Source organism: Doryrhamphus excisus, unplaced genomic scaffold (assembly GCF_030265055.1).
Source record: "Doryrhamphus excisus isolate RoL2022-K1 unplaced genomic scaffold, RoL_Dexc_1.0 HiC_scaffold_26, whole genome shotgun sequence".
Taxonomy (NCBI): Eukaryota; Metazoa; Chordata; class Actinopteri; order Syngnathiformes; family Syngnathidae; genus Doryrhamphus; species Doryrhamphus excisus.
In genome coordinates this window covers 365,754-380,458 of record NW_026652244.1, presented here as the reverse complement: position 1 = coordinate 380,458, position 14,705 = coordinate 365,754, and the positions used below count along the sequence as shown (strand labels likewise).

The window sequence follows — 14,705 nt, the reverse complement described above, 5'->3', positions numbered from 1 at the left end:
TTTAAACTTTTTATTCTTACACTACAATTCATCTATTTATTTGATTCATTTTAAATTATTTAATTTATAAATAATTTTCATTTTCTTATAAACATTTCTAAATTTCTCACATTCCTTTTTCAAATGATAATTCTCATTTTTCAAATCATTATTCTCATTTTTCAACCCCTCAATAATCTCATAATACTTTTTATTATTTTTTTCTATCTTTTCATTATTCTCTGATAATAAAATATTTTTATAATTTTCTATCTCCCTCTCTACCGTTTCATAAATCTTTCCTTTTATGACAAACATTCTTTTGTGTGTCTCTTTTAATTTATTCAATTCAAATTGAAGGGATTCTACCGTTGGCTCTGATGATTTTTCATTTTCATTTGATTCTATGTTTTCTTTTTCTGATGAAATATTTTTTGTGTTAAAATATTTTCTTTACTTTTTTCTGTTAAAATATTTTCTTTACTTTTTTCTAAAAGAATATTTTTTTCTGTTAAAATATTTTTTTCAGGTTCTTTTTCTTTGAAAATATTTTCTTTATTTTTTTCTGTTAAAATATTTTCTTTACTTTTTTCTAAAAGAATATTTTTATTTTCGTGATTCCTCCTTTCACCGAGTGGCACCCTGCCATTTCTCACATTCCAATCGAAATAAGATAAATTGAATAAATCATTAAAATCATTAAAATTATTCAAATTATTAAAATTATTAAAATTATTCAAATCATTTTTAGAATGTGAATCTTTCAGGAAACTGTCGAAACGGGACAGCTGTGCGTGTTTAATATCATTTTCTGAACCAGTTACATTTTTTACATCTTGTTTCTCAGAATCAATCGTATTTTTCTTTGTATCATTAAAATTTGTATCATGTTTCTTAAAGAAAGAGCGAAACCCCAATTCCTCCTCATCCAATCCTTCCAGTATCACATCTTTTATTTTGTTTGTATTATTTTCTAAAAGAAGGGAATCTGTGAGGTCCTCCTCCAACTGTTTGATCTTTTCTTCTACGGACATTTATTTTATTAAATGAAATTAAATATATTTTTATAAAATGTTTTTTATTTACAGGGGCTGATTTGTTTGAAAAAATAAAAGTGGGTTACTGTAATGATATGAGAAATAATAAAATATTTTATTTAAAAATAGAAAGAAATTTTATTTTTTACTTAAAAAATAGTTTGTGTTTATTGAAAGTAAATTTTTACCAAAAACCACTTTATTAAAAATATTTTACTTAAAAATTTATTAATTCATACTTTCATTCATGAACCCGGCCGACAATCCTTAGATATGGCCTGTCAGTACACACCACATCATAAAATACAATATTTTTAACACTTTTTCTAAAGAAAAATGAACTAGGATGGATATGTACAATCTTATCAGCTGTCTTATAACAAACAATTGAGTTATTGTTTAGATTATTATTTGAATTATCATTTATATTTTTCCTAAGAGTAGCTCTATTGAAAGCGAATGCTTTTGAGAATGCCACCTCTATATTTTTTATATTATCACCTTTTGAGAATTTTAACAGTTGGTTGTAAGTGAGAACTGCCCTTTTGAGTGCCGGTTCTAACTTTTTTAGATCATTTTTATCTTTTGAAAAGTATTTTTTTTATCTTTTTTATTTTTGTCTTTTGAAAAAGTATTTTTTTTATCTTTTTTATTTTTGTCTTTATTAAAAGTATTTTTGTCTTTCAGAGTACTTTCAACGAGCTGCTGGTCAATGAACGGGTCAACATCCTCGTTTTCCGACTCGTTTTCCGACTTGTATTGCTCAGTATATTGTTCATAAACGGTGACCAACCACAGTATATCATTTTGTTTTGCCCCCTTTACAAAATTATAGTTATCCTCTAATAACAAACTGATAATTTTTATGGCTATCCGGCCGCAATTCAAACTGTTTGATACGTGTAGAAAGTATGACAAAGTTACTGGAAGGGGTAAAGTAACAAGCTCACGGCCTAAAACTGATATCTCTAATCTTATATTCAAATTATTGAAATTATAGTTTGAAATATTGTTATAGTTTGAATTACTCTTTGATTTGAACCGGTCAAGCACTGTGCAATAAGCTGTTTCATTTTTTTTATTTAGATTATTTTCTTTATTTAGATTATTTTCTTTATTTTCTTTATTTTCTTTATTTTCTTTATTTTCTTTATTTTCTTTATTTTCTTTATTTTCTTTATTTTCTTTATTTTCTTTATTTTCTTTATTTAAATCATTCAAATTGTTTTTTTTATTAAAATCATTCAAATTATTTCCATCTTTTGATTCAGAATGAGAAGTAATTTCATTTTTCTTCAAGTAAACAGCACCGATAGAAAAAAGATAAGACAGTGCTGTTCGTACATTCCTTTCATTCGGAAATGTGAGAATTGTTTTATTGTTTGAATCAAGAAAAAAAGGATCAATGCCCACAGCCAACAGCCACAACAACAAATCATTCCGTTCATTTCTCAATATTTCAGGCACCATCCCTTTCAACTGTTCATATTTCTCATAGGTGTACAATCTACAACAAATCCCGTCATTCATTCTGCTACATCTCCCTTTTCTTTGTTCTGCTGATTCTTTAGAGATAGCTTTCATTCCTAAATGGTTATATGATGAAAATATCTTTGTTTTTTCTAAACCACAATCAATAACATATTTTATAAAAGGAATTGTTACGGAGGTCTCAGCTATGTTGGTTGAAAGAATTATTCTTGGGATAATTGATGGTTTTTTATTGAATAGTGTATTTTTGATTGAAGAATATTCATTTTTTGAATTATGAGAATTTTTTGAATTGAAAGAATTTTTTGAATCAATATGTTCATTTGAATTGAAAGAATCTTTCAAATTTGAATCATTTAAATTGCTAAAATCATAAGTTATGTACATGTGAATAGACGGCCGTCGCATCCTGTCCGAGCCTTTTTAACATTTTTTTTTAGTTCTAAAATGTCCTCCTCACCTGGCAGGAACACCAGGATGTCTTTACTTTCTTGTTTATTACATTTACTTTCTTCTTTGATCAGAATCTCCTTTATTTTGTAATAAGCTGCCAGCAGATAATCACTGACCGGTTCCTTTTCATAGAATATTTCTGATTTATATCCCTTTATTTCAAGATCGATCCTTTTACAATTGTAAAATCGTTCAATCTCTTCGTTTGAAATGGTTGCGGACATGAAAATCAGCTTTTTGTGAGAGTTCATTCTTTTCAATTGTAAAAAAATTAAAAGAAACTCTATTCTTAAATTTCTTTCATGTATCTCATCTAATATGATAATATCATATTTCTTATTATTCAATATTTCTTTTATGAAAATACCATCTGTCATTACAGTAATATTGGTATTTTTATTTATTTTTTTTGAATGTCTTATTTTATAATTTATATTCATTCTTTTCTTTAAATAATTATAAATATTTAAGACGGCCAATCTTCTTGGTTGAATTAGTGCTATTTTATAATCAGCATACTGTTCTGTTAATATTTGTGGGATGTATGTGGATTTGCCCGTGCCCGTTGGGGCGGTTATCAAAACGGTCTCGTTTTCTGCAATCACATTCAATATCTTGGATTTATACTTTGTCTTAATTTCTTGATACTTTTTTAATTTGAAATTCTATTGATTTTATGAGAAAGATTACGTGTTTTTTTAAAGAAAATGTTCTACTGAAGAGGGGCATATTTTTTATGTAGAAAGATTGAAGAAATATTTTTTATATGAAAGATTGAATGAATAAATGATTATTTACAAGCTAGTTGATAGAATTTGAAAATCAAATATTTGAATTGCTTATAGTTTTTTTATTAGATCAACAATTTCATACATATCAATTTAGTGATTTTTTAATAGCTTTGTCCATTTAAGCATGATACTGAAAAATATCGCTTTGATGAAGATTCGAAACAAAAATTTCATTTTTAATAGAAGAGATATCGCAAAATATCCGATATTAACAGCATATAACGACAAAACAACTCAACCCACAAAATATGGATAAATTGATGAAAATACTCAAATCACGTGTTGAAATAATTCAAAACACTAAAACTGTTATAAAATTAAACAAGAAACTGTTTTGAAGAAGAGTCATTTTACATAATTCTTTATAAATTTATAGAACCATGTCCTAAGACAAGGATTAACCTATGCATATCGATAAGAAATATGTACTTTAGACTGCGAACAAAACATTCAACACGATTTTCTTGATATATAACCACTGATAAAGTAGTAGATCGATGTTATCAAGTTGAATTTATCATTAATCTCAAATTGATCAACTGTATGGGCAGTGATCTCGATCTAAATGATCATACATTTTCAACACAATGTTTCAACACAATGTATTAACACAATGTATTAACACAATGTATTAACAAAATTTAAATGTACGATCAACTGACATAACTTATCAAGATAAGAATAATCTCACTGAAAGCGATTATTTTGAATAATTTGTTGGATATTTGAGCACAATTCGGCTCGAAGCTCCCCACAAACACAAAATGGCATTAACAACAAGAATGCTTTAGAACACAAAAAAGTATCGCTTCTATCATAATGATGGTACAAACTATTTTATCACTAGAAACCTCGTTTTTTTCGAATCAGCTGAAGGAGTCGTGATTCAATCCAGTTTCTGTTCTATATGTACTTCAGAAAAATCTGATTTTGTGGAAAAATTCTTAATTTCATATCAAAAATTGGTCTTTTAAAAAAATAAGTATAAGTGCGTTTTTATCATTGTAGTTGTTATTGGCAATCAAACAAAAGTATTTGCAAAGATAATACGTGATAAATCACAAAAATGTGTCCATATTACATCCACGTATTCATAAGTATCAGACAAACATCAAGCTTTCCTTCCGAAAGTAAAAAGGATACTATACGAGCTATATGCGATACAAAATGTTCATTTTTTCGAAATTGACTGCAAATCATTCAGACAACAAATATTAAAATCATAGTAATTTTAGCCAAATGCTAAAAATTTTAAAAGTTTATCACGAAATAACAATTGGTATGAAGGGTTTTAATTTTGTGGCCCCTGAAACGGATAACACTGTTGAATCATACAATGGAAATTCAAAACAAATCATTTCAAAGGTCGTATTCTCAGGCTTGAATCAAAGATATTTAGTTCTCCAGTTAACTTTCAAAAAAAAGCTGCCAGGACCGAAAAATCCAGTTCACAAGAGAATTTTAAAATAGAGTCAAAAACACGACTACTTAATAAATCAGAAGGTAAAAATACAACTGATAGATATTTCTTCTATATCCTTACAGCTTTTTACAGCAGAAAGATTTCAGAATTTTTGTTTATCAATTTGATAATCTAAACGATTAAATTGATTTTATGCAAACATATTCTCCTGATAAAAACTGTATCAAAGGTTAGTTTTGTTCATATAGAGTGTGCATGTCTGAAAAACTGTCTGGTCACCTCTATTACACTGAAAAATGCACAGTCCTGCTTAGTATTCCCATTTCTGTTGCAAAGAAGAAAGTTCGACCCTGAAAACATCCAAAATCATCATCAATACAGAAAAAAATGAACCAACAAGAAATCTGTTTTTTTCATCTGAATTTATTTATCTCTCATAACATCCAATACACTTATCTCTCATAGCATCCAATACACTTATCTCTCAGAACATACAATACATTTATCTCTCAGAACATTCTGGTTAGATTAACAAGCACGAATTATAAAAAGCTTGTGAATAATCAGTTGTGCATAAATCGATATATTTTCGTTAAAAATAATCAAATAAATCATTTTAAGTGATGCATTCATTTAAAGATTCTTCATTATATTCGAGAACCTCTTCTCTCAAATTCCTCACCATTTTCATAAATAAAAAGTAACAAACTATCTTTATGATTGATAATCAATTTTTTAAACAATTTTTCTTGTTTTAAAATTTCAGGAGGAAAATTAATATCATAATTCGACCAGTTCTCTCTTCCTTTTTGAAAATTATTCTTTATTAGAAATAAAGATTTTCCATTTTTATGAACCAGAATGCCTGACAGAGCATGATTCTTCAAATTAAAATCTCTTAAATCTGTGAAAGGGAAGAAGTTCATTTGTGCACCAGGTTTTTTTTATCAAAAATTAAGAAATCTGGAACATTTTCAATATTTTTTAAATTCCTCATTTCAGTTGCTTTTTCTCTCATTTTATTTAAATCAAATGCACAGAAGTGATATTTATCAATTATTGGTATCTTTAAATCAAATGGTTTAAATTTGAAATCAAATGGAACAGTTTCACTCTTAGATGTAAGAAACATCTCAAATACACATTCTGGAAGAATGTGCCTTACTACGTATATCATGAGAATGACCAGGATTACGTTTGATCAATTCTTCTATTTGTTTACAATATTCTATCAAATATTTTACTAAATTATCATAAGTATCGTAAATATCACACTCATAGTAATCGATATGTTTCCAGGTGCCCTCAAAAATTATTCTGATATATGCTTTCATAAATTTTAATAAACAGTATTGACTGTTTTTCTCTGCTCTGTCAATGTGCTCAGCTAAGCTTCTTTGTGTTATTATAAACATAAAAATATGGAAATAAGAGAAAATAGAACGACCTTCTTTATAAAATAACAATCTTTGTAATCTATTGATAAATTCACATTTATCTCTCTTGTAATGATTAATTGCATCTTTTTGGAAAATTCCCTCAAAGAGATTCGATTCTTTTGTTTGTTTTATTCCATCATCGGATGATTCTTCATCTGAACTACCATATTGGTATTTTTGTTTCAGATAATTGAGACTTGCATCACGCATTTCTTGATCAATACTGTCTATTCTTATCACATTCTTTTCTTAAATCTTCAGGTAACTTTTGAAAATTTATCGTATTTTGTCCTTCTGCTGCGATCTGATCGAAAAATTGTTCTGTATTTTGTATTTCCAATCTATTTTTGAAAAGAGCTCTCATGATGTTGAGTATAGCTATTGCTACTTTCATTTGATTTTTTTGAGAAAAATCCTTTATATACATATATTTTTACAAAAAAGGAAAGTTTTGATGAAATCTCGATTGAGAACATTTGATAGAAAACATTTTAAAGAAAATATAAGATCAAGTTGTAAAATTCTTGGTAATAAATTTCCATGTTTGCGAAAAATATTTTTGGAATATCACTCCAAGGAATTTTCCATTATGGCACGGTTTCTAAATTTTCTTATACAGGACATCATTCAGAAGAAATTATAAAAAGACGAACAGTTTCAAAAACATCATTATTTCCACCAATGTGATATTTTTTAGCTGATTTTTATCCATCTTAATTGTGATTTTTAATGAAAATGTGATATAATTGTTAATTACTGAAAAGAAGAATCTTGAATATATGCGGATTGTAGAAAAATCACATGTTTAAAAACATTTTTATGATCAAACTAGACTTGTTGACAAAATGCGTTTTTCACACATTTTTTCTCTTTTCAGGATAAAAATTGTATTTATGCACCAATAAAGATTTTTATACAAAATTTTTATATTTATATAAAGAATTCAATTACATCCAGATTAGAAAAGAAAATGGGTAATTTGTCATTATGTCAAAAAATAAACTTGTAAATATTTTCAATTTTTTTCCATACATGAATTTTAAGGTCATGTTTTTCAAAAGAATATATTTCATGTTGTAAGAAAATAATAAAAAAGAATGACATTTTTATTTCACCATATTTTTATTTCACCATTTGAGCGTATCAAGTTTGGAGATGTTGTTTGTTATTTCATCTAATGTTTTTCTTGCCTTAGCTCTTTTAAAAAATATTGGACAATCTTTATTAGCACATATCACCTCACTACATACAGATTGTATACATCTCTGACATTCTAACCAACATTTATTGAAAATCTCTTCTGTTTTTCTTAAATCTTCTAAACGAAAAATTGGGCTCGCATGCCTTACATAAAATTGAGCCTCTTGTTTTACAAGATATGCATGTCTCGGATTTCTGTACAAATTTGGCCATTGGCCCGGCCATCTGTCCTGATTTGACTCTTGTTTTGGTATGTTCACCTTGAAATAGTTCATTTACATTATCCATCAATGGTTCAAATAATCTTTGAACTGGATTGCTTATCTGTTGCTCGATATAATATTTTATATCCAGTGCTAGATTGTGTTGTAAGGCATATGATGGATCTTCTGATTTTTCATATGCATTCACTTTCGGTCCTTTATCAATTATTACAAATGCTATACGATCACCTATCTCTGCTACAATATTATCTCTTTTTTGCATTTTCTCTGCTAATTCTACATGTGCCTGTTTCGCTGAATAAGATTTTTTTGAAATCGTCTTGGAAATTACCAACATGCTCATATCTATTTTATCTAAATAAAGATCGCGAATGGTGTCTTTCACCAACTTCTTTGCCTTTTCAGGATCTCGTTTCATTAAAAGAAGGTCTAATGATTCTTCTATTAAATGTTTTACCAATTGGCAATTGTCTCTTCGAACAGTTTCCATTCCCTTCGTGTCGATTCGTCTTTTCGTCACGGTGATCATATTTTTGGCACGTTTTGCATCATTATTGTTTGAATCTTTCAATTCTTTTTCTTGAACTGGTGCAGGCACGAATTCTCTTGTTTCTATAACACCTGCATATCTTTTTTTGTTCATTAACAGATAAGGATAATAGATCTTTTCAAATTCTAATTTTATAGGATCTAAAAAGATACTGGATGCTCCTTTTGCCATTTCACCTGCTATATCAAAAACAAAATCAGAGTTGATATTTTCTCCTAAAAATTTTATCATGACAGAATCTGTGTCACCGTAAATCACCTTTGCTGTAAAATTGTGCCCCTTTTCAGGATTGAAATTAGATTCTATATAGTTTTTTGTGAGAACTATCATTTCTCTACCATAACCTGTGATTGTTTGTCCTATGTCTAAACATGGCAATTTACTGATTGATGAACCGGTAAAACCGTAAAGAGAGTTCGCTGCTATTTTAAATGCGTTTTGTCTGGCATTCATAAGTGATTTTTGTAATGGATCTTTTTCCTCTGTCATCTTTTTCTTTACTTCTTTTCTTTTCTTTAATAAAGATTGTAAGATTATTGGTAATAAACCGTCTTTTTTACTTTTCTTGATGAACATCGTGCCAACCGGTGTTTTGGACGCCTCTTCTTCTGTGAATTTGTTTTTATCCTTGTTAAGAACAAGCGTAGTGTAACACAAATGATGTGCTATAATGATACTTGGATAAAGACTTGCAAAATCAAGTACTGCTATTGGTTCATCGTAATATCCTCTCTCTGGATCGATGACGACTGCACCTGTATATCCCTCTGAATCACTTCTTACTATTGGAATGACGTAATTATGGGTCTTAGCCTGTCTCAATATCAATGTAAACATTTTTATAGAGATTCCTCTATTGAAGTGCCAATTGATCGGTACGCCCAGCACACGTGCCATTTCTGTACCCGTGAAAAGAACGACCAATTTTTCAAAGATGAGAAGTGGCAGCATTGTGTCTTTCAGACAATTAACTGCAATACGTCTACGAGTTTTCTCATTTCCCTCGAAAAGAGAGTTCATCAAATAATATGGTATGTCCTCCTTCTGATTGTTTAATATTTGCTGAGAAACGTTATTTCAAGTGTAACTTCTCAAAGAATGGCTTTTCTTTATCACTGGCAGCATATCGATGGTCAATCTTGATGTAAATTCAATATTTTCATCTTTTTGCAATGTGCTACAATTTTTACACGTTTTCAACTGATCCTCAATTGAATGATACAAGAAATGAAAATCCTTTTCATTTTGATGTATTTTCTCTATTTCTGAAATTGTAATTGTAATTGCTGTTTGGCTCATCAGAGAAAATTGAGATGTTTGCTTAACAGTTTGTATCTCTGAAATGATTTTATTGAACAGTTTTGCATCTTTCGTTCTTTCAAGATATTGTCTACAAAGACACAGACCGAGCCCAAACTGTTTCGCTCTTTGCATTACATATGGAAAATCGAAAAATTGATGTTGTATCCTATAATTATATCGTAATCTAAAATGAAAATATATTTGAACCAAGCCTGTAACATTTCTTTTTCTGTCTTAAACCATCTTACTTCTGCATTGTCAATTGAGGCTGTTTCACCGACACAAAAAATAATTTGTATTTTCGTATCTTCTATTTTTATCGTGTTACCTATTTGAATTATCGGATCAAATGCGGCATCAGGAAATTTGTTTTCTCGATTTTTCGTTTCAATATCGAAGGAAAGTACCTTGAATGATGGCAAGCTTTTGTCATCAACTGTTGAAATGTTTTTGAATGAGATGTATTTCTTTAGACCGATCGGTGTTCCTGCCAATGGTGATGATATTTCACTATTTTTACCATCAGAATCTTCTTTATCCGTCTCTGAGGCAGCTGAAGAAAAATTAACGCCTGCCTTGGTGTCTTTTTGTTTTTTCTCGAATGTATCACTCGTCTTCTTTACATCTATGTAAGTCATTCCTTTTAAACCGAGATCCACCATAAATTGGACCATAAAGGGGATATTTCTGTTATAAACAGTGTAAGAGTTTTCTAAAGCCTTTTTTGCAGAATTCAAATGAGTAACTGAACTGAAAAAACACTTGACTAATTTCAAATTTGTTTCCTGATAACCAAAAATGTTCATTTTTTCACTTTGAGTGTATTTTTCAACTGTGACATTCCTTGCCTCAAGGAAATTAACGATTTCTAGTGGTGTATTTTTCACTTCCACATATATGTATGGCAAATAATCGGTTACAATCAACTGATATTTTGAATTTTCATCGTCTAAAGCGTCAATAACAACATGTGACGTGGTTGTATCGTCTTCTGTTAACGTTGTGGATGTTATATTCGTTTGAAAAAATCTCATTTTGAAGGGCTTCCTTTTTGCTCAGGTTTCTCAAAATGAAAGAATCTGTTTTCATTATGATATTTGATTAGAAAATATTTCTTTATTAATAAAATATTTTAAAGTTGACTAAAATTCCAAAATCCGCCTTGATTTTTTTGATGAAAAAAAATTATTTTTGAATCATCGATTTGTTTTTTTTGGAAATATTTTGAAAACAAATGGCAAAGCTGTTCGATCGATCTGTTTTCATTGTACTATTAGCATCGATTACCGCCTGTTGTTATTTACATTATTTTGGACTTCTGAATTTCTTTACAGGCGGTCCGAAGAAAACGGTCAAACCTCCTTTAGATGCAAGAGTGGCAAAAGCAGAGCAGCAAATAGCAGTTTTCAAGAAAATATTAGGTATAGATGGTGGTGTAAAACCTGCTAGTTCTGATCATAAAAGCTCCAAGCCAAAATCGTCTAGTATGATGTCAGGTGTTCCTGGAATACCGAGTTTCTAAAATTACGAATTTTATAATGAAACTTTCATTTGAATGTTATTTTTTTCATATTTTTATCAAATTTATTTGTTTGTAAATAAAAATGGCAAAGTTCGATCGATCGCTCATTCTAATTATAATTTTTGCAATAATGGCATCTTTTTATTTTACTAAATATGAATTACCAGCTTTCATGACGGGTGGAAACAAATCTGGTGCAAAACCAAAAACCATGTCAGGTAGAATTGATCAAATTGAGAAAGACATTGAGGCGATTTATAAATTGCTTGGTGAAAAAGTGAAATCTGGTAAAGGCGGTGATTCAAAAGATAAAGGCAGAGACGGTGAAAAAGAAGACGGAAAAAGCAAAGAAGGTGAGAAAAAAGATGATAAACCAGAGAAAAAATCCGGACCAGAAACAGTAAAGAAATCAGCAGCTGTTCAAAACGAAAAATCAAATTCAGAAAATAAAGGAACTCAGAAAGAGAAAAAATCGAGCCAAGACGAAACAAAAAAGAAGAAAAAAACACCAGAAGAACCGAAAGGATTTGTTTGGACCGGATTAAATCCTGAACAAAGCCAATCTGAATAAATTGCAGTACATTTTTAGAATTATGCACATTTTTTATTTTTCAACAATCTGTTAAATGAGCAAAATTGATCTTTTTGTTGCCTTTTTGATCAAAATGCACTAACGAAGGGCATTTTGCCCCCTTTCATGTTCAATTTGCCATACGAAACTGTCTCTGAACAAGTTTTTAAACTGAATACGCCCGAAAATAGAAACAACACAAGTTATATATTTCTTTTAAGTAGTACATATAAATCAAAGAAAGATATAAATGTCATTTTCTTTATGGTTTATTATGATATTGGAACACTTCATTATTGGATGTATGTGGTTTTGGTTAAATATTTCATTTTAAGAGCGAAAATTGGTGTCTCACTGGAGATATTAAAATATGGAATACGAAAAACGTTGTAGGTTTTGAAAAACTTGTTGATTGCAAATCAAAAATTGAGAGTATGTTACGAGATGGACAATTTATAGACCTGGTTGATACTATTGGATTAGAAGAGGTAGAATATTTGGCAATTTTAGATAAAATAGAGAAAACCCAGCATATTCATGGTCTAAAAGACATTTTGCCACCAAACTTTGTTGTGTTTGGCAAAATATTCTATAAACAGCCTCAAGCCACTAAAAATAAAGCAAATTATACAAAAAATGATGACAAAAGTTTGCTGGAATCGCGTGCACAGAACTTTTTTATGGAAAATGAATCAACTAAAGATAAAGTTACCGAAAGTTCATTACCACCTGAAAAAGACAGCTCTATGCACAAAATTGAAACCAGAACAAGTAAGTCAAATAAATTTCCTGAAAAGGATTCAAATTCAATAAAAAGCTCTGTTAATGAATTAAAAAGTGATTTAAGCGTTGAACAAAATAAAACAAAATCCATAACACACATATTTGGATCGAAAAAGACCTGAACTTTATGTCAATCTCTCATGATGTTGTTAAAAGCACAAATTTCATACAGATAGAAGAAATGGTTGCTCCTCTTCGATCGAATGCAAATGACAATCATGTTTCAGTTGCACAGGAAATAGCATCTAATGAACAAGTCAATAAAAATAGTGAAGATTCTAGAGGGCTTGAAATTGTTAAAAGACAACATATTGCTGAAACTGAAAACATTGGATTCAATAAAGAAAATCAGGATATCAATGCAAGTGAACACACTCAAGATCAAAATATGAAACAAAATGAACAAAATTCACACGAAGATTCAAATGTAGACTCAGAAAGCCATTCTTTTCCAAATACAAGCCAAAAACAATTCAAAAATGAAGAATTACAGGAGAAAACCGAAAATATAGATTTTTACAAACTTCATAAAGCTGCTGAAATAACTGAAAAGACAATTCATCTGCAAATGTCTCCTAATGATAAACAGAGTGAGCCAATCAAAGCTGCTCAAACACCTCAAAGACTGAATGAAATGTGTGAAGATTTGCCAGACATTCCAATAATAGAAAATGAACATGTTGCATCTGATATTTCATTTGTTCGGATAGAAAAAGAAAATGAGCTGCAAAAAGACGTAAATATAAATTTAGTTCCCCAAATCGAAGTGAATAAACAGAAGATAGATGACGAAAACGATGTGGTTTCTCAAAACAAATCAAATAAAGAGCAAAAGGTCGTTGAAACTGATAAAATCATTCAAAAAGTATTTAATGACCAGCAAATAGACATCGAGGCAGATTCTTATTCTCAAAGCGCTTTCAATGAGCATGAAAATATCGAAAAAACTCATACAGCCACTCAAAGCGAATTTTATGAAAGGCAAAAAAACATTGAGATCGATAAAAAAACTCAAATCGATTTGAATGAACAGCAAAATATTCTTCAAACTGATAAGGTCACTCCAAGCGAATTTAATGAACAGCAAATAGACAGAAACATAGAATTGGCTGCTCAAACTGTTGTAATCGAGCATTTCGCAAAAGAAAATACAGTTCTCACTATGCATCCTGAGAAAGCACAGGCCAAATACGAACTTAAAGCCACCTTTACCCTTGATGGAACAAAATATCAAATAACTGAAATCAAACCAGACACGTTTGTTGCACAAAATACACAAACATATGATTTTTTTCAATTTAACGAGAAAATACCCGAATCTTTCACACCAAAGAATGATGTATTAGACTTTTTTCTGCTCAAACCTATAGAAACGAGACTCTTTGATAAAACATATTATTATTTTCCCAAAGAGTCAAATCTGTGGTCAAATTTTGTGTATTCCTCTGATGCTGTTTTGTCATATTTTATCTTGCAAATTTTCAGTATGATCAACCTTCTTGTTGAACACGACATATTCATCACACTGAATATGAATGATCTTTTCGTGATTGACAATGGATCGCATTTTATTATCAATTATTGCTACCTCAAGCATTAGAATTCGAGCAAAGTCCCGAAATTTTGATAAAATTAGAATGTTTGAACGAATGGCTTGAAAAATTAGGCTTGGAAAATCTCGATCTTGACGAGTTGATTATCAAATTAAGACGCCACATTTCTCTGCGCGATATCGACAAATTAATGGCTGAACATCGTCAAGAACTTATTGATCGGATCAAAGATTTTGAAAAAAACATGTTAAAAAGTGATCATTATTAATTACATTAAATAAATCAAACAATTATCGACGTTTTACATTCTTTATTTTCGATAGCAGCTATTTTAGAAAGTCAATTGTGAAAAACTTTTAAATGTGTGATTTTTGATTGATCTGAAAC

General features: G+C 29.5%; 2 protein-coding genes across 2 annotated transcripts; both read right to left on the bottom strand.

Annotated features, from left to right (window-relative positions):
- Positions 1-7,773: 7,773 nt before the first annotated feature.
- Positions 7,774-9,144, bottom strand: LOC131119374 (uncharacterized). The gene has a single exon (XM_058064720.1). The coding sequence runs from the start codon at positions 9,074-9,076 to the stop codon at positions 7,898-7,900; it is 1,179 nt and encodes a 392-aa protein (XP_057920703.1). The 5' UTR covers positions 9,077-9,144; the 3' UTR covers positions 7,774-7,897.
- Positions 9,145-9,832: 688 nt separating this feature from the next.
- Positions 9,833-12,271, bottom strand: LOC131119375 (DNA polymerase delta catalytic subunit-like). The gene has a single exon (XM_058064722.1). The coding sequence runs from the start codon at positions 10,921-10,923 to the stop codon at positions 10,021-10,023; it is 903 nt and encodes a 300-aa protein (XP_057920705.1). The 5' UTR covers positions 10,924-12,271; the 3' UTR covers positions 9,833-10,020.
- Positions 12,272-14,705: the final 2,434 nt, after the last annotated feature.

Coding starts and splice junctions, on each gene's coding strand:
- LOC131119374 (XM_058064720.1), bottom strand. CDS start 9,076: ATGACAGAGGAAAAAGATCCATTACAAAAATCACTTATGAATGCCAGA.
- LOC131119375 (XM_058064722.1), bottom strand. CDS start 10,923: ATGAGATTTTTTCAAACGAATATAACATCCACAACGTTAACAGAAGAC.